The sequence below is a fragment of the Uloborus diversus genome, chromosome 1, assembly GCF_026930045.1.
Source record: "Uloborus diversus isolate 005 chromosome 1, Udiv.v.3.1, whole genome shotgun sequence".
In the NCBI taxonomy this organism is placed as follows: Eukaryota; Metazoa; Arthropoda; class Arachnida; order Araneae; family Uloboridae; genus Uloborus; species Uloborus diversus.
In genome coordinates, this window is record NC_072731.1 from 51,548,926 (window position 1) to 51,576,543 (window position 27,618).

Genomic DNA, 27,618 nt, shown 5'->3' on the forward strand with positions numbered 1-27,618 from the left:
ACTAGCAACCTGGCCAGTCCGCCCCTGACATAATTTATTGTCATGTTTATTTCAATTTTAGTTATGAGAAACAAAAATTTTGATCGAAAAGTCACTCCTTGTTACTTGTCACATTTCTGCCCCGAGCCCTTCAATTTAATGTGTTTTTTTTATAATTGTTTTTCAATAACAAGATTTATATACACATATACAGATGGCTGTTAAAATACAACAAACGCCTATGAAATAAGAGAAAAGCTTTATTAATAAAAGGTTGTACCAACCTTCGACTTAATTATAGTTTCTATTTGATGTGGGATGGGAGTCATATAAGTCATGGACAACATTTAATGGAATATGAAGTTATGCTTCCTTGACAGCAGCCTCTAATTCAAAAAAGTAGAATGTGGACGAAGTTTCGACTTCAAATATCACCACAATCATTCATTTGTGCTCCAGTCAGGATTCTGGAGGGGGGGGGGGGCAATCAAGATGTCCTATTCCTCTCCTTGATCTTCAAATCATCTTTGAATAATTTTAACAGTGTGGTTAAGATCCTTGTCGTCTTGAAATTCTTGAATCTTTTTGAAATTTTGAGCATTCGCCTGGAAATAAAGTGCATAATTATTGACATTTAATCGAAAACCAAAATTTTATCTCTTAAGATTTCCCATTGAAACTAACATTTGGCAAAATTTTGGCTGGGATCATATGCAGACAAGAGGTACATACATGAATGCAAATAGACTAGCTGACCCGCAAAGCATTCGAAACTAAAAGACCTGCTGTAAAAATACCACATTTGTCAGGTAGAAAATAATCCGAGTAACTCACAAACTCAATAATGACGTAAAAATAAATAATTTGTCATAGTTCAGTATGTTTAGTGAATTTAGCTGTGTAAGAACTATAGGCACAGAAGGATTTAAGACTGAGTTCCGGGGAAGGGGGGGGGGAGTTTATTATTTTTTTTTTTGAGCAACATAAATTGTAATCAGGGCCGGTTTTAGATTTAACGGAGTTCCTAAAGTATTTCAAGTGTGATGTCCATTTTGTAGTCCTGACAACTTTCTGCCGGTGGAGTCATTTTTGAATGTCCTCCCCTCCTCTCCCCCCTTTTGTTGTCTCTTCCCTGTGACACGTAGGACCATGCTTTAACTTTTTTATGCCGTTTTTACTAATGTTTTGCCTGCTGTCCTTTTTGAATTGACCTTTAGAGGGGGAATGATATGAAGAGTATGATGAAGGGCTCCTTTTTAAGTGGGGGATAGACTATAGACTATCTCCATTTTCAAAGGTTCTGAGGGTTTCTCCTCCCCAGTGGAAATTTTGTAAAATAGCTATAAAATATTGCATTTTGAAGCCTTGAAGGGGTTAATTTGGATTGACAAAAATCTCGGGAAAAAATAGACAAATAATTTTTTAAAAAAGTTATATACTCTTTTGCAAATTAAAACAATACACAGTAAAAATTGTTTCGGGTCAACAAATCAATGACAGCAGTCCTCAGAAAGAAATATTGAGGGAGAAGAAAAGATAATGCACTGTCACTTGCTTCCATCCACTGTCGGTTACAATTGGTTTTTTATAATGCCTCCTTCAACCCACCGACAAAAATACAACAATGAATAAAATATATAATGATCAAGTGTAAAAAATGCTTTAAAAGAAATTGTGAACAGATTCAGAACATAGGTAACAAAAGAGTTACATGCTACCTATTCAGACACTTCACAATCCGTACACTTGACTAAAAAAAATTTGAAGCACACTTTTTGCTTAGGAGTTTCAAAGACTTATCTAATTCTTTTCCAGGATTCTAGAATACGGCTGGGTGATATATCGTCATATATCGATACATATCTACTACCGTGATAACGATATTTAGATTTCTATCCGTCCGATATATCAATTGCAAAGAAAATACGGGACTTAATAACAGACAAATTAAAATACTGAGTTAATACCACATAATCTTTCATAGCTCTTTGTGAGTTATCAGTGCTTAAAATTTGAAGATATTTTCTTCATTCTTCAAACAGTTACTTATTTTTTAATTATAATAAAAGGGAAAAATTCACAAGGTCGCCAAAGGTAAATGTGGGCCCTTTTACAAGTTTGGTCTCCGGATCCCCTCTCGCTATAAAGTTTTCAAAACTTATACTACTACCATTCAGAGCGGGGCCTTTCCAAGAACCCCCGCTCTTTCGAAAAGTCGAAGTTTTTCGTCGGTCCCTTTGGATTCAAATTATCGCGAATTGACAGTATGTATCCCGCATTTGTAACGTGAACAACTTAAAAAATTTCTAAAGGAAAGACAATGCATGTTTTACTTGACTGAATCATAAGGAATAAAATTTAATTATTTTTTGTGTCTTTTCCCTAGTTTATAAAAATAAACTCTTCGAACCTCATTTATGTACGGCGGATCAAGATCTTTTTGTCATGTTAAGAAACAATAAGGGTTTGAGAGTTTATATTTGAATAGCAGCAAAAACGATATTCTATAAAAGAGAAAGCAAGTTTTATTTTCAAAATTTTGTGCGTTAAAAACTCTTGCGCTCTTAAAAGTCCCACTTCCCGAAAAGGATAAATTGCTTCCAGGAACTCGCAGTTGACAGGATTCGAACCTGCGCGGGAATGTCCCAATGGATTTCGAGTCCATCGCCTTAACCTTTCGGCCACAACTGCTGCTCGTCCAAGGAAAAAATTGAAAACAAACTACTGTTCTGTAATTCGATAACAAGTTTTTACTTTAGAAATTAAATAATACAAAATTGTATGAAATGAAGCGGTTTCAATTTACATATTGCGCAGAAGTTGGAAAAAACTGCCAAGCCATATAATGTTTATGGTATATTTTCTACAAATAATTTCAAAAATTCCAAAGACTGCTTAACATTTCAGATAGTTAGCCCTTCAATCACTTAATCAAACTCATTTATCGTCTATATCAACCACATTCATTTTCGCAATAAAAGATTCGGCGCATTCTATTCGCAGTCGGCAGGATTCGACCCTACGCGAGAAATTCCCAATGGATTTCAAGTCCATCGCCTTAACCACACGGCCACGACTGCTCGGTACAGTCACATCGCCCTTAAATTTCTGTTAACTGAAAGGCATTTTACAGTGTTTATTCAGTGTGGAATATATTTTAAATTTGTTTTGTCTTGAAAACAAAATAAATATCCCGGGATTGTACCGTGAACAATTTAAAAAACTTCTAAAGGAAACACAATGATTGTTTTACTTGACTTGATCACAAGGAATAAAACTTAATTACTTTTTGTGTCTTTTCCCTAATTTATAATAATAAATTCTTCGAATCTCATTTATGTACGGCAGATAAAGATTTTTTTTTCACGTTAAGAATCAATAAGGTTTTAAAAATTTATATCCAAAGGACAGCGAAAAACGATACTCTATAGGAAAGAAAGCAAATTTTATTTATTTCAAAATTTTGTGCGTTAAAAACTCTTGCGCTGTCAAAAGTTCCACTGCCCGGAAAGGAGGAATTGCTTCAAGGAACTCGCAGTTGACAGGATTCGAACCTGCGCGGGAATGTCCCAATGGATTTCGAGTCCATCGCCTTAACCACTCGGCCACAACTGCTGCTCGTCCAAGGAAAAAATTGAAAACAAACTACTGTTCTGTAATTCAATAACAAATAAGTTTTTACTTCAGAAATTAAATAATGTAAAATTGTATGAAATGAAGGGGTTTCAATTTACATATTGCGCAGAAGTTGGAAAAAAATGCCAAGCCATATAATGTTTATGGTATATTTTCTACAAATAATTTCAAAAATTCCAAAGACTGCTTAACATTTCAGATAGTTAGCCCCTCAATCACTTAATCAAACTCATTTATCGTCTATATCAACCACATTCATTTTCGCAATAAAAGATTCGGCGCATTCTACTCGCGGTCGGCAGGCTTCGAACCTACGCGGGAAATTCCCAATGGATTTCAAGTCCATCGCCTTAACCTCTCGGCCACGACTGCCTCGAGCAAGGCTCAATTTTTTGTAACAGAAACTTTAAGTTACAAAAAAATTCCCCACAGAAATATTTTTTTCTAATATCATACCAAAGTCTTGCGATAATTATTTACATGTTTTCTGTAGTTTATAAATAAAAAATAAAGGTGAACCAGAAAAATCAGACACATATGAATAAAGAAGACATACAGATGCGAAATTGTCCATTTTCAGCATGTAAAATCTACTGGGCTAATTGCATTAGATAATAGTATTTGAAAGGTTTTCACCACTTCATTCTTCCATGCCGGTGAACACACTTTTTTGTAGGAAAAAAAATTGTTTGTTAGGGAGATTCTGACTTAAAATCTCTAGACCTTGTTCTCTTTCAATATTCCACTATTCTGTATTGATTTTTTATTAGTATGAAGAAAAATCCAATTGTTGTCGAAACGAAACATGAAACAAAACGAACATTATTAAAAAATTTTTTTTCGGCTTGGACTTCAATTGTATGACTGATGTACGTTAAATGCGGAAATCTAAAACTTCATCCGTTCCAGTTAGCTCTAAAACACAAGACAGAACCTCGCAGTCGGTAGGATTCGACCCTACGCGGGAAGATCCCAATGGATTTCTAGTCCATCGCCTTAAGCACTCGGCCACGACTGCTCGGTGCTAGTCACATCGCCCTTAAATTTCTGTTAACTGAAAGGCATTTTACAGTGTTTATTCAGTGTGGAATATATTTTAAATTTGTTTTGTCTTGAAAACAAAATACATATCCCGGGATTGTACCGTGAACAATTTAAAAAACTTCTAAAGGAAACACAATGATTGTTTTACTTGACTTATTCCAAAGGACAGCGAAAAACGATATTCTATAGGAAAGAAAGCAAATTTCATTTATTTCAAAATTTTGTGCGTTAAAAAGTCTTGCGCTGACGAAAGTTCCACTTCCCGGAAAGGAGAAATTGCTTCCAGGAACTCGCAGTTGACAGGATTGGAAACTGCACGGGGATGTCCCAATGGATTTCGAGGCCGTCGCCTTAACCACTCGGCCACGACTGCAGCGCGTCCAAGGAAAAAATTTAAAACAAACTACTGTTCTGTAATTCGATAACGTCTTTACTTTAGAAATTAAATAATATAAAATTGTATGAAATGAAGGGGTTTCAATTTACATATTGCGCAGAAGTTGGAAAAAACTGCCACGCCAGATAATGTTTATGGTATATTTTCTACAAATAATTTCAAAAATTCCAAAGACTGCTTAATATTTCAGATAGGTAGCCCCTCAATCACTTAATCAAACTCATTTATCGTCTATATCAACCACATTCATTTTCGCAATAAAAGATTCGGCGCATTCTACTCGCAGTCGGCAGGATTCGAACCTACGCGGGAAATTCCCAATGGATTTAGAGTCCATCGCCTTAACCACTCGGCCACGACTGCCTCGAGCAAGGCTCAATTTTTTGTAACAGAAACTTTAAATTACAAAAAAATTCCCCACAGAAATATTTTATTCTAATATCATACAAAAGTCTTGTGATAATTATTTACATGTTTTCTGTAGTTTATAAATAAAAAATAAAGGTGAACCAGAAAAATCAGACACATATGAATAAAGAAGACATACAGATGCGAAATTGTCCATTTTCAGAATATAAAATCTACTGGGCTAATTGCATTAGATAATAGTATTTCAAAGGTTTTCACCACTTCATTCTTCCATGCCGGTGAACACACTTTTTTGTAGGAAAAAAAATTGTTTGTTAGGGAGATTCTGACTTAAAATCTCTAGACCTTGTTCTCTTTCAATATTCCACTATTCTGTATTGATTTTTTATTAGTATGAAGAAAAATCCAATTGTTGTCGAAACGACACATGAAACAAAACGAACATTATTAAAAAATTTATTTTCGTCTTGGACTTCAATTGTATGACTGATGTACGTTAAATCCGGAAATCTAAAACTTCATCCGTTCCAGTTAGTTCTGAATCACAAGGCAGAACCTCGCAGTCGGTAGGATTCGAACCTACGCGGGAAGATCCCAATGGATTTCTAGTTCATCGCCTTACCACTCGGCCACGACCGCTCGGTGCTAGTCACATCGCCCTTAAATTTCTGTTAACTGAAAGGCATTTTACAGTGTTTATTCAGTGTGGAATATATTTTAAATTTGCTTTGTCTTGAAAACAAAATAAATATCCCGTGATTGTACCGTGAACAATTTAAAAAACTTCGAAAGGAAACACAATGATTGTTTTACTTGACTTATTCCAAAGGACAGCGAAAAACGATATTCTATAGGAAAGAAAGCAAATTTTATTTATTTCAAAATTTTGTGCGTTAAAAACTCTTGCGCTGACAAATGTTCCACTTCCCGGAAAGGAGGAATTGCTTCCAGGAACTCGCAGTTGCCAGGATTCGAACCTGCGCGGGAATGTCCCAATGGATTTCGAGTCCATCGCCTTAACCACTCGGCCACAACTGCTGCTCGTCCAAGGAAAAAAGTGGAAACAAACTACTGTTCTGTAATCCGATAACAAATAAGTTTTTACTTTAGAAATTAAATAATACAAAATTGTAGGAAATGAAGGGGTTTCAATTTACATATTGCGCAGAAGTTGAAAAAAACTGCCAAGCCATATAATGTTTATGGTATATTTTCTACAAATAATTTCAAAAATTCCAAAGACTGCTTAACATTTCAGATAGTTAGCACCTCAATCACTTAATCAAACTGATTTATCGTCTATATCAACCACATTCATTTTCGCAATAAAAAATTCGGCGCATGCTACTCGCTGTCGGCAGGATTCGAACCTACGCGGGAAATTCCCAATGGATTTCAAGTCCATCGCCTTAACCAGTCGGCCACGACTGCTCGGTGCTAGTCACATCGCCCTTAAATTTCTGTTAACTGAAAGGCATTTTACAGTGTTTATTCAGTGTGGAATATATTTTAAATTTGTTTTGTCTTGAAAGCAAAATAAATATCCCGGGATTGTACCGTGAACAATTTAAAAAACTTCTAAAGGAAACACAATGATTGTTTTACTTGACTTGATCACAAGGAATAAAACTTAATTACTTTTTGTGTCTTTTCCCTAATTTATAATAATAAATTCTTCGAATCTCATTTATGTACGGCAGATAAAGATTTTTTTTCACGTTAAGAATCAATAAGGTTTTAAAAATTTATATCCAAAGGACAGCGAAAAACGATATTCTATAGGAAAGAAAGCAAATTTTATTTATTTCAAAATTTTGTGCGTTAAAAACTCTTGCGCTGTCAAAAGTTCCACTTCCCGGAAAGGAGGAATTTGTTGGAATTTTAATTTCATTCTGTCGTAATATATTAACTGTTTCATTTGCTTAACCGTATGCAAATTTCTGTAGCTTAAGAAGGTATTTAAGCAGTCGACTGTATCCATGTGCGGGTGTGATTCTATATGTTGATTTTGTCTGTTTAACATGTTCTGTAAATACTTTTATTTTACGTTAATTCTTGAGTATAAGAATAAACATATTTTAAATTAATATGCTAGTTATCTCTCGGTTTCTAACTACACCAGGCAATGGCACTGCGTGCACAAACTCTGCTACTTATCGGAATATTGGTTATGGGCCTTCTTCATGCGTTAAAAGGTCCAATAGTTGCAAACTGGTGTAGTATTTGAAAACTATTGAACTGTTTGAAAAACTGAAATGGCTCAAGTGCAAGAACTTTCTTATACATTTCCAAAGCTGTTCGACTATAATTATGCGTCCCGGAAACTCGACATAAAGTGTGTTTTGATTGATAGAAATTGTTACGAATTTGTTACAAACGCTGAAGAAGTCAAATGTGATGACGCTGCGTCTGAACGAGATAAAAGACTTTGAATGGCGTAAACGAAGGGCTTATACCACCATTTATCAGTCCGTAGAAAGGAAATTTCAAATTCTCATCGCACATACTGAAAGTGGAAAGGAAGCCTGGGAAATTCTGAAGTTAAATTTCGAACCGACATCCCGAGCACGTTTAGCTGGATTACTGGATGAATTCTTTGAACTGAAATTTAACCCGAGAGAAGAAACTGTTGGTTTATTTTGCAAGAAAGTAGAAGAAAAAAAGCTACAAACAAACTAACAAATAAGAGATGCTGGTTTTGACATGCCAGAGTTGTTACTGTGTTTCCAACTTGTACGCCGTTTACCCGAAGAATATGATAACTTAGTTCAAATACTGTACAGATTAGAAGATAAAGATTTTACGCTGGAAAATGTATCGAAGCAACTTATCACAGAGTATGGAAGAATTTGTTTGAAACGCAAAGATGAAGGGAAAATTATAGCTGATGCATACACGACAAAATTTAAATCTTCTGACGAGAAACCTCCAATGCAAAAGAAGAATGTCGGAAATAGAATGCCATCGTCTTCAAGCAGTGGAAGCGACCTGGATCCTCAAAAAAATTGGAATTCTTCACGACTTAATCGTATGGGGCCGAAATTTAGCTGCAATTACTGCGGGAAACTAAATCATTCGGAAGAAAAATGCTTCAAGAAATCCAGAGATCTCGAGAGGAAACAAGCTTTATATTGCGAGTCTACAAAACAGACTGAATTAGCTTTCAACACTTCATCAATTGATAAAAAGATAGTAGAATTTCTGATAGACTCTGCGTCGACTTCACATTTTGTAAATGACAAAGAACTCTTTAGTACTTACCGAGATATTCCTCATCAGAAAGTACTGATTGGTGACAAAGACAGTTCCTCCGAAGTCCACGGAATTGGCGATATAGACTTTACTATCCAAGACACGAAAGGTAATTTAGACATTATTTTGAAAAATGTACTTTATGCACCGAACATGAGGAGAAATTTAATTGGTGGGGCTAATGTAGACATTGCAGGATGTAAAATTCTATGGGGAAATAATAGAATGGTTGTGTATGATAAATTTGACAAATATCTGTTTACTGTACCCCGCGTAAATAAATTGTATGTAGTTAAAGGTTACGCTACAAATTGTAAAAATTTTGCTTTTTCTACTAGCTTAAGTTCTGAAATTGTTCACCGTAGATTCTGTCATACTAATTTACCTTTATTAGTAAATATGAGTAAAAATAATTGTGTAAAAGGAATTGAAAATATTAATAGTAAAAACGTAAATAAGGTTTGTGAAACTTGTGTTGTAGCAAAATCTGAAAGAATGTCGTTCAAGAGAGGTTACCAGTATAAACGTAAATCTAATCAAGTTCTCGAAAGAGTGTACATGGATTTATGGGGTGCTTCTCCAGTTGACTCTTTAGCAGGGGGGAGATATTTTTTGTCAATCGTCGATGATTATTCTAGGAAAACTGAAGTTTATATAATAAAAGAAAAAACTGAAGTTTTTGAATGTTTTAAAAAGTATTTAGTAAAAGCTGAAAGGCACACAGGTAAAAAACTAAAGTGCGTGCGAACAGATAACGGTCTTGAATTTACGCATAAACAATTCGAGAAATTTTTGACCGAGTTAGGAATAAAAATTGAAAGATCTTCAATTTATACCCCGGAACAAGTAGGAGTCGCGGAAAATTTCAATAAAGTAGCCATGAATGCAGTTCGAGCAATGCTACAGGACAGTGGATTGAAACCTGAATTTTGGGGGGAAGCTCTTTTAATGTATGTTCACACAAAAAATAGAACTGAACACAGTTTAACGGAAGGTCTAACGCCACAGGAAATATGGACGGGATTCAAACCTTCGGTAAGACATTTAAGAATTTTTGGATCTTTAGCATATGTTCACGTTCCTAAAGTTAAACGACATAAACTTCAACCTAAAGCTTTGATAGGAATTTTAGTTGGATATGCGAATAAAACTAAAGGGTATAGGATTTATATTCCAAAAGAAAGGAGAGTTATAGAAACTATACATAAGCGTATAGATGAAAATAGAAATGCAGTAAATGCATTATTTGGGAAAAATAATTGTTATAAATACACGAATTCAAATTTTAATCAATGCCCAATTGAAACTAACAATTTTAAAAACGCGACACTTGATCTCAATCATGAAATTCCGGGTAAAAACTTAAGTGACGAGGAAAACGAAAAACCTAATGAACGTAAAACTTTAAGTTCCATAGATATTTCAGAATGGAATAGAGTTGAAAAACCTAGAACAAAAAGTACAAGAATTGATGTTTATTATTATACCCCAGTTACAAACGTAAGATTAAGGTCTTTAAATGACGTAAGAAAGTATTGTAGGAAAAATAAAATAGCTTATGAACCTAAGAAATTTGGTTTTGTTCCAAAAACTAAACACCCTAAAGCGGAAAATTTGCCCCTAACACCCTAAAGAATCTTCTAGTGATTCTGACCTCGATTTAAATGAAATTTTTCAAAATGAAATTTTTAACGTTGAAATTCCTAAATCGTTTGAGGATGTACAAATTAATCCAGACAGGGAGATATGGAATGCCGCGATGCAGCAAGAACACGACATGATGCAAAAGAGGAAAGTTTGGCGGTTGGTTGATCCTCCAAAAGATGCTGCAATATTAGGTTGTAGGTGGGTTTATAATATGAAAAATGGCAAGAAATATAAGGCAAGACTATGTGCAAAAGGGTATGAAATGAAATATGGAATTCATTTTCATGATTATTTTTCGCCAGTTATCAATTTCTCTATCATAAAACTAATGTTCATTTTATTGGTATCAATGTTAAAATGGTATCATGTGCAATTAGATGTGAAATCTGCCTATTTATATGGTACGTTAAAAGAAACTGTTTTCATGAAGCAGCCACCTGGGTTTGTTGTAAGTGGTGCTGAGAATAAGGTTTGCTTATTAGAAAAATCTATTTATGGTTTGAAACAAAGTGGAAGAGAATGGAATTCTGAACTGGACAGTATGTTGCAAAATATTGGTTTTCACAAGTTAAAATGGTGTAACTGTTTGTATAAAATGAATGATAATGCTGTTTTAGTTGTCTATGTAGATGATTTTGTTCTATTCGCTAAAGATGAAAAAGTACTAAAATTAGTAACTGGAATGTTGAAAAATAATTTAGAAATAACTGAAATAGGATTAACTAAATATTTGCTTGGTGTTAATTTTGAAAGCATTAATGGTATGTTATTCATTCATAAAAAAACCTATATTGAAAAACTCGAGTTAAAATTTAAAGATTTGCCTAAAAGTTATGTTAAACTACCATTCAAAACTGGTTATGTTTTACCAGGTAAAGTCAACGAAAGTGAGATAGTAGAAACTGAAATTATGAGGAAATTTCCGTACCGAACTTTAATCGGTTGTTTGTCATTTTTGGCTTCCAGATCAAGGCCAGACATAAGTTTTTCTGTAAATGTAATGTCACAATTTTGTAACGGATACACATATCAACATTGGTTATTAGTAGTAGACGTTTTAAATTATGTTTTTGCTACCAAAAGTTACAAGATAAATTTTTCGAATGTAGAATCATTAAACTTATGTGCATATTCAGATGCCAATTGGGGATGTCATCTGACTAAAAGACATTCAAGTAGTGGCTTTATAATTTATTTCTGTAACGTTCCGTTTGCATGGAAATCATCAAAGCAAAAATGTATAGCACTCAGTTCAATGGAGTCAGAATTTATTTCCTTGACTGAAAGTGTAAAAGAGTTGGTATTCCAGAGTTTAAAATGAACTAAATTTATGTGGTGTAATTAAACCTATTCAGTATTGTGATAATGAATCTGCAATTTATTTTTCGAAAAATAGCCAGGAAAATTTTAAAACTAAACATATTGATATAAGGTGTCAGTTTATTAGACAAATGATAGATGAAAATGTTTTAGATTTGAAATTTGTGAACTCTAAAAGTAATAGAGCGGACTTTTTGACAAAACCTCTTTTGTTTGCAAAGTTTCAACTTGCTATTAGTAAGATTTTTTAATGATTGTTTTTCTATTGAAAAAAAAAAAAATTCTACATTTACGACAGATGGGGCCGTTTGTTGGAATTTTAATTTTATTCTGTCGTAATATATTAACCGTTTCATTTGCTTAACCGTATGCAAATTTCTGTAGCTTAAGAAGGTATTTAAGCAGTCGACTGTATCCATGTGCGGGTGTGATTCTATGTGTTGATTTTGTCTGTTTAACATGTTCTGTAAATACTTTTATTTTCCGTTAATTCTTGAGTATAAGAATAAACATATTTTAAATTAATATGCTAGTTATCTCTCGGTTTCTAACTACACCAGGCAATGGCACTGCGTGCACAAACTCTGCTACTTATCGGAATAGAATTGCTTCCAGGAACTCGCAGTTGACAGGATTCGAACCTGCGCGGGAATGTCCCAATGGATTTCGAGTCCATCGCCTTAACCACTCGGCCACAACTGCTGCTCGTCCAACGAAAAAATTAAAAACAAATTACTGTTTTGTAATTCGATAACAAATAAGTTTTTACTTTAGAAATTGAATAATACAAAATTGTATGAAATGAAGGGGTTTCAATTTACATATTGCGCAGAAGTTGGAAAAAAATGCCAAGCCAGATAATGTTTATGGTATATTTTCTACACATAATTTCAAAAACTCCAAAGACTGTTTAACATTTCAGATAGTTAGTCCCTCAAGCACTTAATCAAACTCATTTATCGTCTATATCAATCACATTCATTTTCGCAATAAAAGATTCGGCGCATTCTACTCGCAGTCATCAGGATTCGAACCTACGCGGAAAATTCCCAATGGATTTCAAGTCCATCGCCTTAACCACTCGGCCACGACTGCCTCGAGCAAGGCTCAATTTTTTGTAACAGAAACCTTAAATTACAAAAATATTCCCCACAGAAATATTTTTTTCTAATATCATACAAAAGTCTTGTGATAATTATTTACATGTTTTCTGTAGTTTATAAATAAAAAATAAAGGTGAACCAGAAAAATCAGACACATATGAATAAAGAAGACATACAGATGCGAAATTGTCCATTTTGAGCATATAAAATCTACCGGGCTAATTGCATTAGATAATAGTATTTCAAAGGTTTTCACCATTTCATTCTTCCATGCCGGTGAACACACTTTTTTGTAGGAAAAAAAATTGTTTGTTAGGGAGATTCTGACTTAAAATCTCTAGACCTTGTTCTCTTTCAATATTCCTCTATTCCATATTGATTTTTTATGAGTATGAAGAAAAATCCAATTGTTGTCGAAACGAAACATGAAACAGAAACGATCATTATTAAAAAATTTACTTTCGTCTTGGACTTCAATAGTGTGACTGATGTACGTTAAATCCGCAAATCTAAAACTTCATCCCTTCCAGTTAGTTCTGAAACACAAAACAGAACCTCGCAGTCGGTAGGATTCGAACCTACGCGGGAAGATCCCAATGGATTTCTAGTCCATCGCCTTAACCACTCGGCCACGACTGCTCGATGCTAGTCACATCGCCCTTAAATTTCTGTTAACTGAAAGGCATTTTACAGTGTTTATTCAGTGTGGAATATATTTTAAATTTCTTTTGTCTTGAAAACAAAATAAATATCCCGCGATTGTACCGTGAACAATTTAAAAAACTTCTAAAGGAAACAAAATGATTGTTTTGCTTGACTTGATCACAAGGAATAAAACTTAATTATTTTTTGTGTCTTTTCCCTAATTTATAATAATAAATTCTTCGAATCTTATTTATGTACGGCAGATAAAGATTTTTTTTTCACGTTAAGAATCAAGAAGGTTTTAAAAATTTATATCCAAAGGACAGCGAAAAACGATGCTCTATGGGAAAGAAAGCAAATTTTATTTATTTAAAAATTTTGTGCGTTAAAAACTCGTGCGCTGTCAAATGGTCTACTTCCCGGAAAGGAGGAATTGCTTCCAGGAACTCACAGTTGACAGGATTCGAACCTGCGCGGGAAAGTCCCAATGGATTTCGAGTCCATCGCCTTAACCACTCGGCCACAACTGCTGCTCGTCCAAGGAAAAAATTTAAACCAAATTACTGTTCTGTAATTCGATAACAAGTTTTTACTTTAGAAATTGAATAATGCAAAATTGTATGAAATGAAGGGGTTTCAATTTACATATTGCGCAGAAGTTGGAAAAAACTGCCAAGCGATAATGTTTATGGTATATTTTCTACAAGTAATTTCAAAAATTCCAAAGACTGCTTAACATTTCAGCTAGTTAGCCCCTCAATCACGTATTCAAACTCATTTATCGTCTATATCAACCACATTCATTTTCGCAATAAAAGATTCGGCGCATTCTGCTCGCAGTCGGCAGGATTCGAAAATACGCGGGAAATTCCCAATGGATTTCAAGTCCATCCCCTTAACCACTCGGCCACGACTGCCTCGAGCAAGGCGAATTTTTTTGTAACAGAAACTTTAAATTACAAAAAAATTCCCCACAGAAATATTTTTTCTAATATCATACAAAAGTCTTGTGATAATTATTTACATGTTTTCTGTAGTTTATAAATAAAAAATAAAGGTGAACCAGAAAAATCAGACACATATGAATAAAGAATACTGTTACAAATTCTGTAAATAGTAATTATTGTAGGAACGTAACCTGTAAATAGTTTCCCGTAATGAATATACAGCCCCTTTTTCATTCGGCTAAAGTATACGGCCCCTATTTTCTTTCTTTTCATTGATAACGGTCTACGCATTTCGCGAAGAGGTAAGAATGTTGTGGAAAATTCTTTTCGGTGTATTTAAGCCGTTAGCGATGGATAAACAGTCAGTTTCGATTGATATTTCGAACTGAGAAGATTTTTGCTCTGTTTATAGCGAGGCATTCCGCTGTGTTGTTTTCGTATTTGGAAGTAAAGACGTGTCTAAACGTTGAGTTTACGGTGTTGTGTGATAATTGCTTAATTGCTGATGAATAATTTAGCAGTTGTTGAAGATCTTCCCTGTACATAGTGTAAATAAATTTCCTGTGTTTTTATCAAGAACTGTGTCTTCATTTCAAGAAAGTGGAAGTCGCACCGAATCCGTTACAATTTGGCGCCCAACGTGGGGCTTCTTCTGGACTTTCTTGGAGTAAGTGTGACTTTGGACATTTTATTATAAAGACTGTTTGAATTTATAGACTTTGTTTTTATGGTGATTACTCGCGCAATGGATGACCAATTAAAACAACTTCTGGAAGCAATTAATGCTGCGAAAAGCGACTTGGCTGAAAGTTTGGCTGCTAATCAAGAACAATTAAAAAATGATATGGCGGCTAATCAAGAACAATTAAAAATGATATGGCGGCTAATCAAGAACAATTAAAAAGTGATTTGACTGCAAGTTTTACTGCAAATCAAGAACAATTAAAAAATGACATTGCGGCTAATCAAGAACAATTGAAAAGTGATTTAATGGTACTGAAAAATGATTTAGCTTCTAACCAAGAGGAAATTAAAAACGACCTTACTTCGGTAAAGACTGTAATGGAAAATAAATTTAATGAGATAGAGCATCGAGTTGATGCTTTTGATGAAAAATTTGAAACAGTAGAAAACCGTATCGCAACAGTTGAAAATCATGTGGATGAGAAAATTAAAAACTTGGAAAGGAGATTGGCGACCGCGGAAAGCAGCTCTGTACAGTTTTGCGCTCCCACATCTGTTGCTCGACCGTCCATTAAACTGGCCACATTTGATGGGAAAAGTTCGTGGCAGGTGTACAAGACCCAATTCATGATAGTGGCGGAAGCGAACGGATGGGACTCTGCTACCAAGGCCTGCCATCTTGCAGCATCCCTGAGAGGTGACGCAGCGGACATTCTTCAGACCCTTCCGGACAGCCAGTGCCTGGATTTCGCCGCCCTCACATCTGCGTTGGAGCTTCGCTTCGGTGAGAAGTGCCAGAAAGATTTCAGCCGACTCCAGTTGAAGTCCCGTTTCCAGAAAACCGGGGAAACCCTGCAAGAGCTAGCGGCGGACGTCGAGAGACTGTCTCATCTTGCTTTTTGCGACTGTCCTGCGGATGTTCGAGACAACCTGGCACTCAACTACTACATCGACGGGGTTCGAGATCCGGAAATCCAGAAAGCTCTACGGATGGCGGATGTCAAAGACCTGAGTTCTGCTGTTGTGTATGCGATGAAGTTGGAGGCCGCCCAGCAAGAACCCGCAAGGATCGCCATTCAATCCGCGGTGTGAAAACTGATGAGCCTGATCCGGTTTCCTCACGCTTTGCTGAACTGGAAAAGCAAATAAAAGAAATTGCAGGAATCCTCAAAAGGACTTCGGCTCCCAAGTACCAAAATGGACAATCACTTAAGTGCTGGAAATGTGTCGGCGAGGGTCACTTACGAAGAAACTGTGAAGCTCGCCAAGAAACCGGAGGGAAGAGCACCTCTCCCTCGCAGGTCCAGGAAAACTAAGCCATGGCAATCTCGCGGGGCGGAGGTCGCCAAATTGGAATGAGCCCCATCTTAAAGTTTTCCAGATTTCATCGACGAGTGGCGGCAGTAATGGACTGTTTGTTTACGCATACGTAAACGGGTTTCCCTGCGAACTGATTATTGACACTGGAGCCAATGTTACAATCATTAGAACAGATGTGGCTCGTCAATTTGGACTCAACATTCTATGGACGCTGCCCTGCGTTACCCTCCAAACTGTGACAGGTGACAAGATCGAGATTGAAGGTAAAGTAAACTTAGAAATTGTGTTTGGAAATGCCACTTACCATCATACGGCATTCGTTGCTGCTATCACTGACCCCTTCATTCTCGGATTGGACTTTTTAAAGAAGTATGACTTCAACCTCGACTTCAAGACTAATGAGCTGCACTCGATGAGAGAAGACACAGCCGTTTTCCACGCAGAAAATGATGTAAAATCGCTCATCAAGCTCGCCCAAACAGATTTATCCACTCCCTCAAGATCAGAATCATTAATACCTGGCTCCATTGAAGAAAGCAATAGTTTTCGATTTGGCCTCATCGAATACCCTAATCTAAGCAATAGCCCAAAAGGAGTGCTGGTAGCGTCTACGATTGTGGACCTTTCTAAGGATGTAATTCCTGTGAGAGTCGCCAACGTGAGTGAAAGGTCAAGAAATATCCGGAAAGATGAAGTGTTGGCAACTTGGTACTCCAGTAAACTGCATAATTAGAGGAATCAATTCCCTCGAGAGTGTGTCTTCTGATTCCTTGACATAGAAGTTAATTGGGAGTGCGCCATTGTCGAAAGATCAAAGAACTGCTGCGGAACAATTGGTGGACGATTTCAAGCATCTGTTTTCATCTACATCGGAGGATGTTGGCCGTACGAATTTAACGCAGCATAGGATCTACACTGGAGAACACCCCCCTATTAAACAGCATCCAAGACGACTACCGTTCGCCAAGAAAGACAGTTACCCTCTTCCACGGATAGACGACACCTTGGACACTCTTTCCGGACACAAGTGGTTTTCTACTCTGGACTTGAAGAGCGGCTACTGGCAGGTTGAGATACACCCTGATGACCGAGAGAAGACAGCGTTTACAACTGGACAAGGCTTATGGCAGTTTAAAATGATGCCCTTCGGCCTCTGCAATGCACCAGCTACGTTCGAGCGTCTTATGGAGACAGTGTTAAGAGGACTTTCCTACGAATCCTGTCTGGTCTACTTAGACGATATCATCATTGTGGGACGCAGTTTCGAAGAACATCTGGCAAATCTTAGGAAGGTGCTGCAAAAGCTTAAGGAAGCCAATCTGAAGTTAAGCCCGTCCAAATGTAATTTGTTCCGCCGGGAAGTGAACTATCTTGGTCACATCTCTTCTGAGGGTGTACAAACCGATCCAGAAAAGGTATCCGCGGTCAAGAGTTGGAGTCGTCCCGAAAACATCCATCAGCTGCGAAGTTTCCTGGGGCTCTGCACCTACTACAGGAAGTTTGTAAAGGGTTTTTCCAACATTGCACGGCCTTTGCATAAGCTGACGGAGAGCAAGCAAAAGTTCGAATGGTCCAAAGAATGCGAAGATGCATTTCTACGACTGAAGGAGGCTTTAACATCAACGCCTATCCTCGCCTATCCTCAGCCTGAAAAATCCTTCATCCTGGACACTGATGCGAGCAACGAGGGCATCGGAGCTGTTTTATCCCAAGAAATTGACGGAAATGAACATGTCATCGCTTACTGGAGCAAATGCTTATCAAAGTCGGAGCGAAATTACTGCGTCACCAGAAAGGAGTTACTGGCCATAGTGAAAGCTGTAGAACACTTCCATCATTACCTCTACGGCCGAAAATTTCTGCTTCGGACAGATCATGCCTCATTAACTTGGCTTTTGAACTTCAAAAATCCGGAAGGCCAGATAGCCAGATGGATACAGCGGCTCCAGGAATATGACATGGAGATCAAGCATCGAAAAGGGTTATCTCACGGTAATGCTGACGCTTTATCAAGGAGACCCTGTCCTGAGAACTGCTACTATTGTTCCCGAATCGAGAAACAGTATGGAACGACTAGCCCTACCGCCTATCAGGTGACAGTGACTCCAACATCATCAGAACCTGATCCATGGAGTGATGACCAAGTTCGAAAAGATCAACTTGAAGACCCAGACATGAAACCAATTTTGGAATTCATGGAAAGGGACAGTCGGCGACCTAGCTGGCAGGACGTTTCCATCTTCAGTCCTGCAACAAAAAGATACTGGGCTTTATGGAACTCGCTCCATTTACGGAACGGCGTGCTACACCGAAAATGGGAATCTGACGACGGCAAAACATCTAGGTGGCAGTTACTACTTCCCCGATCAAGGATTTCAGATGTTCTGAAAGAAATACATAGTAGTGCGACTGGAGGACATTTTGGTGTCTTGAAAACCCTCAATAAAGTTCGGGAACGCTTCTTCTGGAGCAAGGCGAAGGATGACGTGGAGAAGTGGTGCCATTCTTGTGACGCCTGTGCTGCTCGTAAAGGACCGAAGAAAAGAAGCAGAGGGAAGCTACATCTGTACAACGTTGGAGCTCCTTTCGAACGAATTGGGATCGACATCCTGGGTCCTCTACCAAGAACTGCTGATGGGAACAAATACATTCTTGTTTCCATCGACTACTTCACCAAATGGCCGGAAGCATATCCCATTCCAGATCAAGAGGCTACCACCGTAGCAGAGACTCTAGTCCAACATTGGATCTCGAGATACGGAACACCTTTGCAGATTCATTCCGATCAAGGGAGGAATTTCATCTCTGCTGTGTTTAAGGGCCTATGTCAAATTTTCGGAATTGAGAAAACTAGGACAACACCACTACACCCACAATCGGACGGCATGGTGGAGAGATTTAACCGCACAATCCTAAATAATCTCTCGCTTATGGTATCCAGAAATCAACAGGATTGGGACAAGAAGCTACCTTTGTTCCTGCTGGCCTACCGCAGTGCTGTCCACGAGACTACCGGATACGCCCCATCTCAGATGCTCTTCGGACGAGAGCTTCGGCTACCTTGTGATCTCGTCTTCGGTCGTCCTCCGGATGCGCCTTCATCGCCTGAGGAGTACATCCAGGATCTCCATGCCCGGTTGGAAGACGTTCATAACTTCGCACGAGAGCGAATCAACATCGCGGCGGAGAAGATGAAGACCCGATACGACACAAGGTCTACTGGACATGAATTCAACGAAGGCGACAAGGTTTGGTTATGGAATCCCATCCGACGGAAAGGTCTGTCACCCAAATTGCAGTCGCATTGGGATGGACCCTACAAAGTCCTTAAACGACTAAATGACGTCGTAGTGAGGATCCAAAAATCACCTAATGCAAAACCTAGGGTTGTACATTATGATCGGTCAGCCCCATACTATGGCCATAGTTCATGAGTATTACGTAAACAACCATGGTTGATAACATAAAAGTTGTAGATAATTTTTGCTTTTAATGTTTAGTAATATTTCTTGTTATTGTGTTTTCTGTATCTGTTAGTTATTAATTAATGTGTATATTTGTAAACTTGTGATAGAAGTTTGGCACCCTTTCTGGGGATTGTACTGCCCGGGACGTGCAGTCCTTAGGAAGGGGGCAATGTTACAAATTCTGTAAATAGTAATTATTGTAGGAACGTAACCTGTAAATAGTTTCCCGTAATGAATATACAACCCCTTTTTCATTCGGCTAAAGTATACGACCCCTATTTTCTTTCTTTTCATTGATAACGGTCTACTACTTTACAGAAGCGTGTGGAATATTTGAGAAATTTCTTTTCGGTGTATTTAAGCCGTTAGCGATGGATAAACAGTTTAGTTTCGGTTGGTATTTCGAACTGAGAAGATTTTTGCTCTGTTTATAGCGAGGCATTTCGCTGTGTTGTTTTCGTATTTGGAAGTAAATACGTGTGTAAACGTTGAGTTTACGGTGTTGTGTGATAATTGCTTAATTGCTGATGAATAATTTAGCAGTTGTTGAAGATCTTTCCTGTACATAGTGTAAATAAATTTCCTGTGTTTTTATCAAGAACTGTGTCTTCATTTCAAGAAAGTGGAAGTCGCACCGAATCCGTTACAATACATACAGTTGCGAAATTGTCCATTTTCAGCATATAAAATCTACTGGGCTAATTGCATTAGATAATAGTATTTCGAAGGTTTTCACCATTTCATAATTCCATGCCGGTGAACACACTTTTTTGTAGGAAAAAAATTGTTTGTTAGGGAGATTCTGACTTAAAATCTCTAGACCTTGTTCTCTTTCAATATTCCTCTATTCTGTATTGATTTTTTATTAGTATGAAGAAAAATCCAATTGTTGTCGAACCGAAACATGAAACAAAAACGAACATTATTAAAAAATTTACTTTCGTCTTGGACTTCAATAGTGTGACTGATGTACGTTAAATCCGCAAATCTAAAACTTCATCCGTTCTAATTAGTTCTGAAACACAAAGCAGAACCTCGCAGTCGGTAGGATTCGAACCTACGCGGGAAGATCCCAATGGATTTCTAGTCCATCGCCTTAACCACTCGGCCACGACTGCTCGATGCTAGGCACATCGCCCTTAAATTTCTGTTAACTGAAAGGCATTTTACAGTGTTTATTCAGTGTGGAATATATTTTAAATTTCTTTTGTCTTGAAAACAAGATAAATATCCCGCGATTGTACCGTGAACAATTTAAAAAACTTCTAAAGGAAACACAATGATTGTTTTACTTGACTTGATCACAAGGAATAAAACTTAATTATTTTTTGTGTCTTTTCCCTAATTTATAATAATAAATTCTTCGAATCTCATTTATGTACGGCAGATAAAGATTTTTTTTCACGTTAAGAATCAAGAAGGTTTTAAAAATTTATATCCAAAGGACAGCGAAATACGATACTCTATGGGAAAGAAAGCAAATTTTATTTATTTCAAAATTTTGTGCGTTAAAAACTCTAGCGCTGTCAAAAGTTCTACTTCCCGGAAAGGAGGAATTGCTTCGAGGAACTCGCAGTTGACAGGATTCGAACCTGCGCGGGAATGTCCCAATGGACTTCGAGTCCATCGCCTTAACCACTCGGCCACAACTGCTGCTCGTCCAAGGAAATCATTTAAACCAAACTACTGTTCTGTAATTCGATAACAAGTTTTTACTTTAGAAATTGAATAATACATAATTGTATGAAATGAAGGGGTTTCAATTTACATATTGCGCAGAAGTTGGAAAAAACTGCCAAGCCAGATAATGTTTATGGTATATTTTCTACAAATAATTTCAAAAATTCCAAAGACTGCTTAACATTTCAGATAGTTAGCCCCTCAATCACTTAATCAAACTGATTTATCGTCTATATCAACCACATTCATTTTCGCAATAAAAGATTCAACGCATTCTACTCGCAGTCGGCAGGATTCGAACCTACGCGGGAAATTCCCAATGGCTTTCAAGTCCATCGCCTTAACCACTCGGCCACGACTGCCTTGAGCAAGGCTCAATTTTTTGTAACAGAAACTTTAAATTACAAAAAAATTCCCCGCAGAAATATTTTTTCTAATATCATAAAAAAGTCTTGTGATAATTATTTACATGTTTTCTGTAGTTTATAAATAAAAAATAAAGGTGAACCAGAAAAATCAGACACATATGAATAAAGAATACATACAGATGCGAAATTGTCCATTTTCAGCATATAAAATCTACCGGGCTAATTGCATTAGATAATAGTATTTCAAAGTTTTTCACCATTTCAATCTTCCATGCCGTAGAACACACTTTTTTTGTAGGAAAAAAAATTGTTTGTTAGGCAGACTCTGACTTAAAATCCCTAGACCTTGTTCTCTTTCAATATTCCTCTATTCTGTATTGATTTTTTATTAGTATGAAGAAAAATCCAATTGTTGTCGAAACGAAACATGAAACAGAAACGAACATTATTAAAAAATTTACTTTCGTCTTGGACTTCAATAGTGTGACTGATGTACGTTAAATCCGGAAATCTAAAAATTCATCCGTTCCAGTTAGTTCTGAAACACAAAACAGAACCTCGCAGTCGGTAGGATTCGAACCTACGCGGGAAGATCCCAATGGATTTCTAGTCCATCGCCTTAACCACTCGGCCACGACTGCTCGATGCTAGGCACATCGCCCTTAAATTTCTGTTAACTGAAAGGCATTTTACAGTGTTTATTCAGTGTGGAATATATTTTAAATTTCTTTTGTCTTGAAAACAAGATAAATATCCCGCGATTGTACCGTGAACAATTTAAAAAACTTCTAAAGGAAACACAATGATTGTTTTACTTGACTTGATCACAAGGAATAAAACTTAATTATTTTTTGTGTCTTTTCCCTAATTTATAATAATAAATTCTTCGAATCTCATTTATGTACGGCAGATAAAGATTTTTTTTCACGTTAAGAATCAAGAAGGTTTTAAAAATTTATATCCAAAGGACAGCGAAATACGATACTCTATGGGAAAGAAAGCAAATTTTATTTATTTCAAAATTTTGTGCGTTAAAAACTCTAGCGCTGTCAAAAGTTCTACTTCCCGGAAAGGAGGAATTGCTTCGAGGAACTCGCAGTTGACAGGATTCGAACCTGCGCGGGAATGTCCCAATGGACTTCGAGTCCATCGCCTTAACCACTCGGCCACAACTGCTGCTCGTCCAAGGAAATCATTTAAACCAAACTACTGTTCTGTAATTCGATAACAAGTTTTTACTTTAGAAATTGAATAATACATAATTGTATGAAATGAAGGGGTTTCAATTTACATATTGCGCAGAAGTTGGAAAAAACTGCCAAGCCAGATAATGTTTATGGTATATTTTCTACAAATAATTTCAAAAATTCCAAAGACTGCTTAACATTTCAGATAGTTAGCCCCTCAATCACTTAATCAAACTCATTTATCGTCTATATCAACCACATTCATTTTCGCAATAAAAGATTCAACGCATTCTACTCGCAGTCGGCAGGATTCGAACCTACGCGGGAAATTCCCAATGGCTTTCAAGTCCATCGCCTTAACCACTCGGCCACGACTGCCTTGAGCAAGGCTCAATTTTTTGTAACAAAAACTTTAAATTACAAAAAAATTCCCCGCAGAAATATTTTTTCTAATATCATACAAAAGTCTTGTGATAATTATTTACATGTTTTCTGTAGTTTATAAATAAAAAATAAAGGTGAACCAGAAAAATCAGACACATGAATAAAGAATACATACAGATGCGAAATTGTCCATTTTCAGCATATAAAATCTACCGGGCTAATTGCATTAGATAATAGTATTTCAAAGGTTTTCACCATTTCAATCTTCCATGCCGGTGAACACACTTTTTTTGTAGGAAAAAAAATTGTTTGTTAGGGAGACTCTGACTTAAAATCCCTAGACCTTGTTCTCTTTCAATATTCCTCTATTCTGTATTGATTTTTTATTAGTATGAAGAAAAATCCAATTGTTGTCGAAACGAAACATGAAACAGAAACGAACATTATTAAAAAAATTACTTTCGTCTTGGACTTCAATAGTGTGACTGATGTACGTTAAATCCGGAAATCTAAAAATTCATCCGTTCCAGTTAGTTCTGAAACACAAAACAGAACCTCGCAGTCGGTAGGATTCGAACCTACGCGGGAAGATCCCAATGGATTTCTAGTCCATCGCCTTAACCACTCGGCCACGACTGCTCGATGCTAGGCACATCGCCCTTAAATTTCTGTTAACTGAAAGGCATTTTACAAAGTTTATTCAGTGTGGAATATATTTTAAATTTCTTTTGTCTTGAAAACAAAATAAATATCCCGCGATTGTACCGTGAACAATTTAAAAAACTTCTAAAGGAAACACAATGATTGTTTTACTTGACTTGATCACAAGGAATAAAACTTAATTATTTTTTGTGTCTTTTCCCTAATTTATAATAATAAATTCTTCGAATCTCGTTTATGTACGGCAGATAAAGATTTTTTTTCACGTTAAGAATCAAGAAGGTTTTAAAAATTTATATCCAAAGGACAGCGAAAAACGATACTCTATGGGAAAGAAAGCAAATTTTGTTTATTTCAAAATTTTGTGCGTTAAAAACTTTAGCGCTGTCAAAAGTTCTACTTCCCGGAAAGGAGGAATTGCTTCCAGGAACTCGCAGTTGACAGGATTCGAACCTGCGCGGGAATGTCCCAATGGATTTCGAGTCCATCGCCTTAACCACTCGGCCACAACTGCTGCTCGTCCAAGGAAATCATTTAAACCAAACTACTGTTCTGTAATTCGATAACAAGTTTTTACTTTAGAAATTGAATAATACATAATTGTATGAAATGAAGGGGTTTCAATTTACATATTGCGCAGAAGTTGGAAAAAACTGCCAAGCCAGATAATGTTTATGGTATATTTTCTACAAATAATTTCAAAAATTCCAAAGACTGCTTAACATTTCAGATAGTTAGCCCCTCAATCACTTAATCAAACTCATTTATCGTCTATATCAACCACATTCATTTTCGCAATAAAAGATTCAACGCATTCTACTCGCAGTCGGCAGGATTCGAACCTACGCGGGAAATTCCCAATGGCTTTCAAGTCCATCGCCTTAACCACTCGGCCACGACTGCCTTGAGCAAGGCTCAATTTTTTGTAACAGAAACTTTAAATTACAAAAAAATTCCCCGCAGAAATATTTTTTCTAATATCATAAAAAAGTCTTGTGATAATTATTTACATGTTTTCTGTAGTTTATAAATAAAAAATAAAGGTGAACCAGAAAAATCAGACACATATGAATAAAGAATACATACAGATGCGAAATTGTCCATTTTCAGCATATAAAATCTACCGGGCTAATTGCATTAGATAATAGTATTTCAAAGTTTTTCACCATTTCAATCTTCCATGCCGTAGAACACACTTTTTTTGTAGGAAAAAAAATTGTTTGTTAGGGAGACTCTGACTTAAAATCCCTAGACCTTGTTCTCTTTCAATATTCCTCTATTCTGTATTGATTTTTTATTAGTATGAAGAAAAATCCAATTGTTGTCGAAACGAAACATGAAACAGAAACGAACATTATTAAAAAAATTACTTTCGTCTTGGACTTCAATAGTGTGACTGATGTACGTTAAATCCGGAAATCTAAAAATTCATCCGTTCCAGTTAGTTCTGAAACACAAAACAGAACCTCGCAGTCGGTAGGATTCGAACCTACGCGGGAAGATCCCAATGGATTTCTAGTCCATCGCCTTAACCACTCGGCCACGACTGCTCGATGCTAGGCACATCGCCCTTAAATTTCTGTTAACTGAAAGGCATTTTACAGTGTTTATTCAGTGTGGAATATATTTTAAATTTCTTTTGTCTTGAAAACAAAATAAATATCCCGCGATTGTACCGTGAACAATTTAAAAAACTTCTAAAGGAAACACAATGATTGTTTTACTTGACTTGATCACAAGGAATAAAACTTAATTATTTTTTGTGTCTTTTCCCTAATTTATAATAATAAATTCTTCGAATCTCATTTATGTACGGCAGATAAAGATTTTTTTTCACGTTAAGAATCAAGAAGGTTTTAAAAATTTATATCCAAAGGACAGCGAAAAACGATACTCTATGGGAAAGAAAGCAAATTTTATTTATTTCAAAATTTTGTGCGTTAAAAACTCTAGCGCTGTCAAAAGTTCTACTTCCCGGAAAGGAGGAATTGCTTCCAGGAACTCGCAGTTGACAGGATTCGAACCTGCGCGGGAATGTCCCAATGGATTTCGAGTCCATCGCCTTAACCACTCGGCCACAACTGCTGCTCGTCCAAGGAAATCATTTAAACCAAACTACTGTTCTGTAATTCGATAACAAGTTTTTACTTTAGAAATTGAATAATACATAATTGTATGAAATGAAGGGGTTTCAATTTACATATTGCGCAGAAGTTGGAAAAAACTGCCAAGCCAGATAATGTTTATGGTATATTTTCTACAAATAATTTCAAAAATTCCAAAGACTGCTTAACATTTCAGATAGTTAGCCCCTCAATCACTTAATCAAACTCATTTATCGTCTATATCAACCACATTCATTTTCGCAATAAAAGATTCAACGCATTCTACTCGCAGTCGGCAGGATTCGAACCTACGCGGGAAATTCCCAATGGCTTTCAAGTCCATCGCCTTAACCACTCGGCCACGACTGCCTTGAGCAAGGCTCAATTTTTTGTAACAGAAACTTTAAATTACAAAAAAATTCCCCGCAGAAATATTTTTTTCTAATATCATACAAAAGTCTTGTGATAATTATTTACATGTTTTCTGTAGTTTATAAATAAAAAATAAAGGTGAACCAGAAAAATCAGACACATATGAATAAAGAATACATACAGATGCGAAATTGTCCATTTTCAGCATATAAAATCTACCGGGCTAATTGCATTAGATAATAGTATTTCAAAGGTTTTCACCATTTCAATCTTCCATGCCGGTGAACACACTTTTTTTGTAGGAAAAAAAATTGTTTGTTAGGGAGACTCTGACTTAAAATCCCTAGACCTTGTTCTCTTTCAATATTCCTCTATTCTGTATTGATTTTTTATTAGTATGAAGAAAAATCCAATTGTTGTCGAAACGAAACATGAAACAGAAACGAACATTATTAAAAAAATTACTTTCGTCTTGGACTTCAATAGTGTGACTGATGTACGTTAAATCCGGAAATCTAAAAATTCATCCGTTCCAGTTAGTTCTGAAACACAAAACAGAACCTCGCAGTCGGTAGGATTCGAACCTACGCGGGAAGATCCCAATGGATTTCTAGTCCATCGCCTTAACCACTCGGCCACGACTGCTCGATGCTAGGCACATCGCCCTTAAATTTCTGTTAACTGAAAGGCATTTTACAGTGTTTATTCAGTGTGGAATATATTTTAAATTTCTTTTGTCTTGAAAACAAAATAAATATCCCGCGATTGTACCGTGAACAATTTAAAAAACTTCTAAAGGAAACACAATGATTGTTTTACTTGACTTGATCACAAGGAATAAAACTTAATTATTTTTTGTGTCTTTTCCCTAATTTATAATAATAAATTCTTCGAATCTCATTTATGTACGGCAGATAAAGATTTTTTTTCACGTTAAGAATCAAGAAGGTTTTAAAAATTTATATCCAAAGGACAGCGAAAAACGATACTCTATGGGAAAGAAAGCAAATTTTATTTATTTCAAAATTTTGTGCGTTAAAAACTCTAGCGCT

The 27,618-nt window shown here is 36.3% G+C and overlaps 1 protein-coding gene and 25 non-coding genes across 26 annotated transcripts in view; all 26 read right to left on the reverse strand.

Annotated features, from left to right (window-relative positions):
- Window positions 1-226: 226 nt before the first annotated feature.
- The window catches only part of LOC129229599 (retinol dehydrogenase 12-like), a 504,643-nt gene continuing 477,251 nt past the window's right edge, over window positions 227-27,618 (reverse strand). The window contains exon 8 of the mRNA XM_054863939.1: window positions 227-584. Within this exon, the coding sequence (XP_054719914.1) occupies window position 584 (1 nt within the window). The 3' untranslated portion in view covers window positions 227-583. The remainder of the gene's footprint in view (window positions 585-27,618) is intronic.
- On the reverse strand, window positions 2,589-2,670 carry Trnas-cga (transfer RNA serine (anticodon CGA)). Its single transcript has one exon. It is a non-coding gene; the product is annotated as a tRNA-Ser (tRNA).
- On the reverse strand, window positions 2,978-3,059 carry Trnas-uga (transfer RNA serine (anticodon UGA)). Its single transcript has one exon. It is a non-coding gene; the product is annotated as a tRNA-Ser (tRNA).
- Trnas-cga (transfer RNA serine (anticodon CGA)) lies at window positions 3,513-3,594 on the reverse strand. The gene has a single exon. It is a non-coding gene; the product is annotated as a tRNA-Ser (tRNA).
- Trnas-uga (transfer RNA serine (anticodon UGA)) lies at window positions 3,906-3,987 on the reverse strand. The gene has a single exon. It is a non-coding gene; the product is annotated as a tRNA-Ser (tRNA).
- On the reverse strand, window positions 4,552-4,633 carry Trnas-aga (transfer RNA serine (anticodon AGA)). The gene has a single exon. It is a non-coding gene; the product is annotated as a tRNA-Ser (tRNA).
- On the reverse strand, window positions 5,984-6,064 carry Trnas-aga (transfer RNA serine (anticodon AGA)). The gene has a single exon. It is a non-coding gene; the product is annotated as a tRNA-Ser (tRNA).
- Window positions 6,382-6,463, reverse strand: Trnas-cga (transfer RNA serine (anticodon CGA)). The gene has a single exon. It is a non-coding gene; the product is annotated as a tRNA-Ser (tRNA).
- On the reverse strand, window positions 6,775-6,856 carry Trnas-uga (transfer RNA serine (anticodon UGA)). Its single transcript has one exon. It is a non-coding gene; the product is annotated as a tRNA-Ser (tRNA).
- Trnas-cga (transfer RNA serine (anticodon CGA)) lies at window positions 12,265-12,346 on the reverse strand. The gene has a single exon. It is a non-coding gene; the product is annotated as a tRNA-Ser (tRNA).
- Window positions 12,658-12,739, reverse strand: Trnas-uga (transfer RNA serine (anticodon UGA)). Its single transcript has one exon. It is a non-coding gene; the product is annotated as a tRNA-Ser (tRNA).
- On the reverse strand, window positions 13,305-13,386 carry Trnas-aga (transfer RNA serine (anticodon AGA)). Its single transcript has one exon. It is a non-coding gene; the product is annotated as a tRNA-Ser (tRNA).
- Trnas-cga (transfer RNA serine (anticodon CGA)) lies at window positions 13,841-13,922 on the reverse strand. Its single transcript has one exon. It is a non-coding gene; the product is annotated as a tRNA-Ser (tRNA).
- On the reverse strand, window positions 20,847-20,928 carry Trnas-aga (transfer RNA serine (anticodon AGA)). The gene has a single exon. It is a non-coding gene; the product is annotated as a tRNA-Ser (tRNA).
- Window positions 21,382-21,463, reverse strand: Trnas-cga (transfer RNA serine (anticodon CGA)). Its single transcript has one exon. It is a non-coding gene; the product is annotated as a tRNA-Ser (tRNA).
- Trnas-uga (transfer RNA serine (anticodon UGA)) lies at window positions 21,771-21,852 on the reverse strand. The gene has a single exon. It is a non-coding gene; the product is annotated as a tRNA-Ser (tRNA).
- Trnas-aga (transfer RNA serine (anticodon AGA)) lies at window positions 22,418-22,499 on the reverse strand. Its single transcript has one exon. It is a non-coding gene; the product is annotated as a tRNA-Ser (tRNA).
- Trnas-cga (transfer RNA serine (anticodon CGA)) lies at window positions 22,953-23,034 on the reverse strand. The gene has a single exon. It is a non-coding gene; the product is annotated as a tRNA-Ser (tRNA).
- On the reverse strand, window positions 23,342-23,423 carry Trnas-uga (transfer RNA serine (anticodon UGA)). Its single transcript has one exon. It is a non-coding gene; the product is annotated as a tRNA-Ser (tRNA).
- Trnas-aga (transfer RNA serine (anticodon AGA)) lies at window positions 23,987-24,068 on the reverse strand. Its single transcript has one exon. It is a non-coding gene; the product is annotated as a tRNA-Ser (tRNA).
- On the reverse strand, window positions 24,522-24,603 carry Trnas-cga (transfer RNA serine (anticodon CGA)). Its single transcript has one exon. It is a non-coding gene; the product is annotated as a tRNA-Ser (tRNA).
- On the reverse strand, window positions 24,911-24,992 carry Trnas-uga (transfer RNA serine (anticodon UGA)). The gene has a single exon. It is a non-coding gene; the product is annotated as a tRNA-Ser (tRNA).
- On the reverse strand, window positions 25,558-25,639 carry Trnas-aga (transfer RNA serine (anticodon AGA)). The gene has a single exon. It is a non-coding gene; the product is annotated as a tRNA-Ser (tRNA).
- On the reverse strand, window positions 26,093-26,174 carry Trnas-cga (transfer RNA serine (anticodon CGA)). The gene has a single exon. It is a non-coding gene; the product is annotated as a tRNA-Ser (tRNA).
- Window positions 26,482-26,563, reverse strand: Trnas-uga (transfer RNA serine (anticodon UGA)). Its single transcript has one exon. It is a non-coding gene; the product is annotated as a tRNA-Ser (tRNA).
- On the reverse strand, window positions 27,130-27,211 carry Trnas-aga (transfer RNA serine (anticodon AGA)). Its single transcript has one exon. It is a non-coding gene; the product is annotated as a tRNA-Ser (tRNA).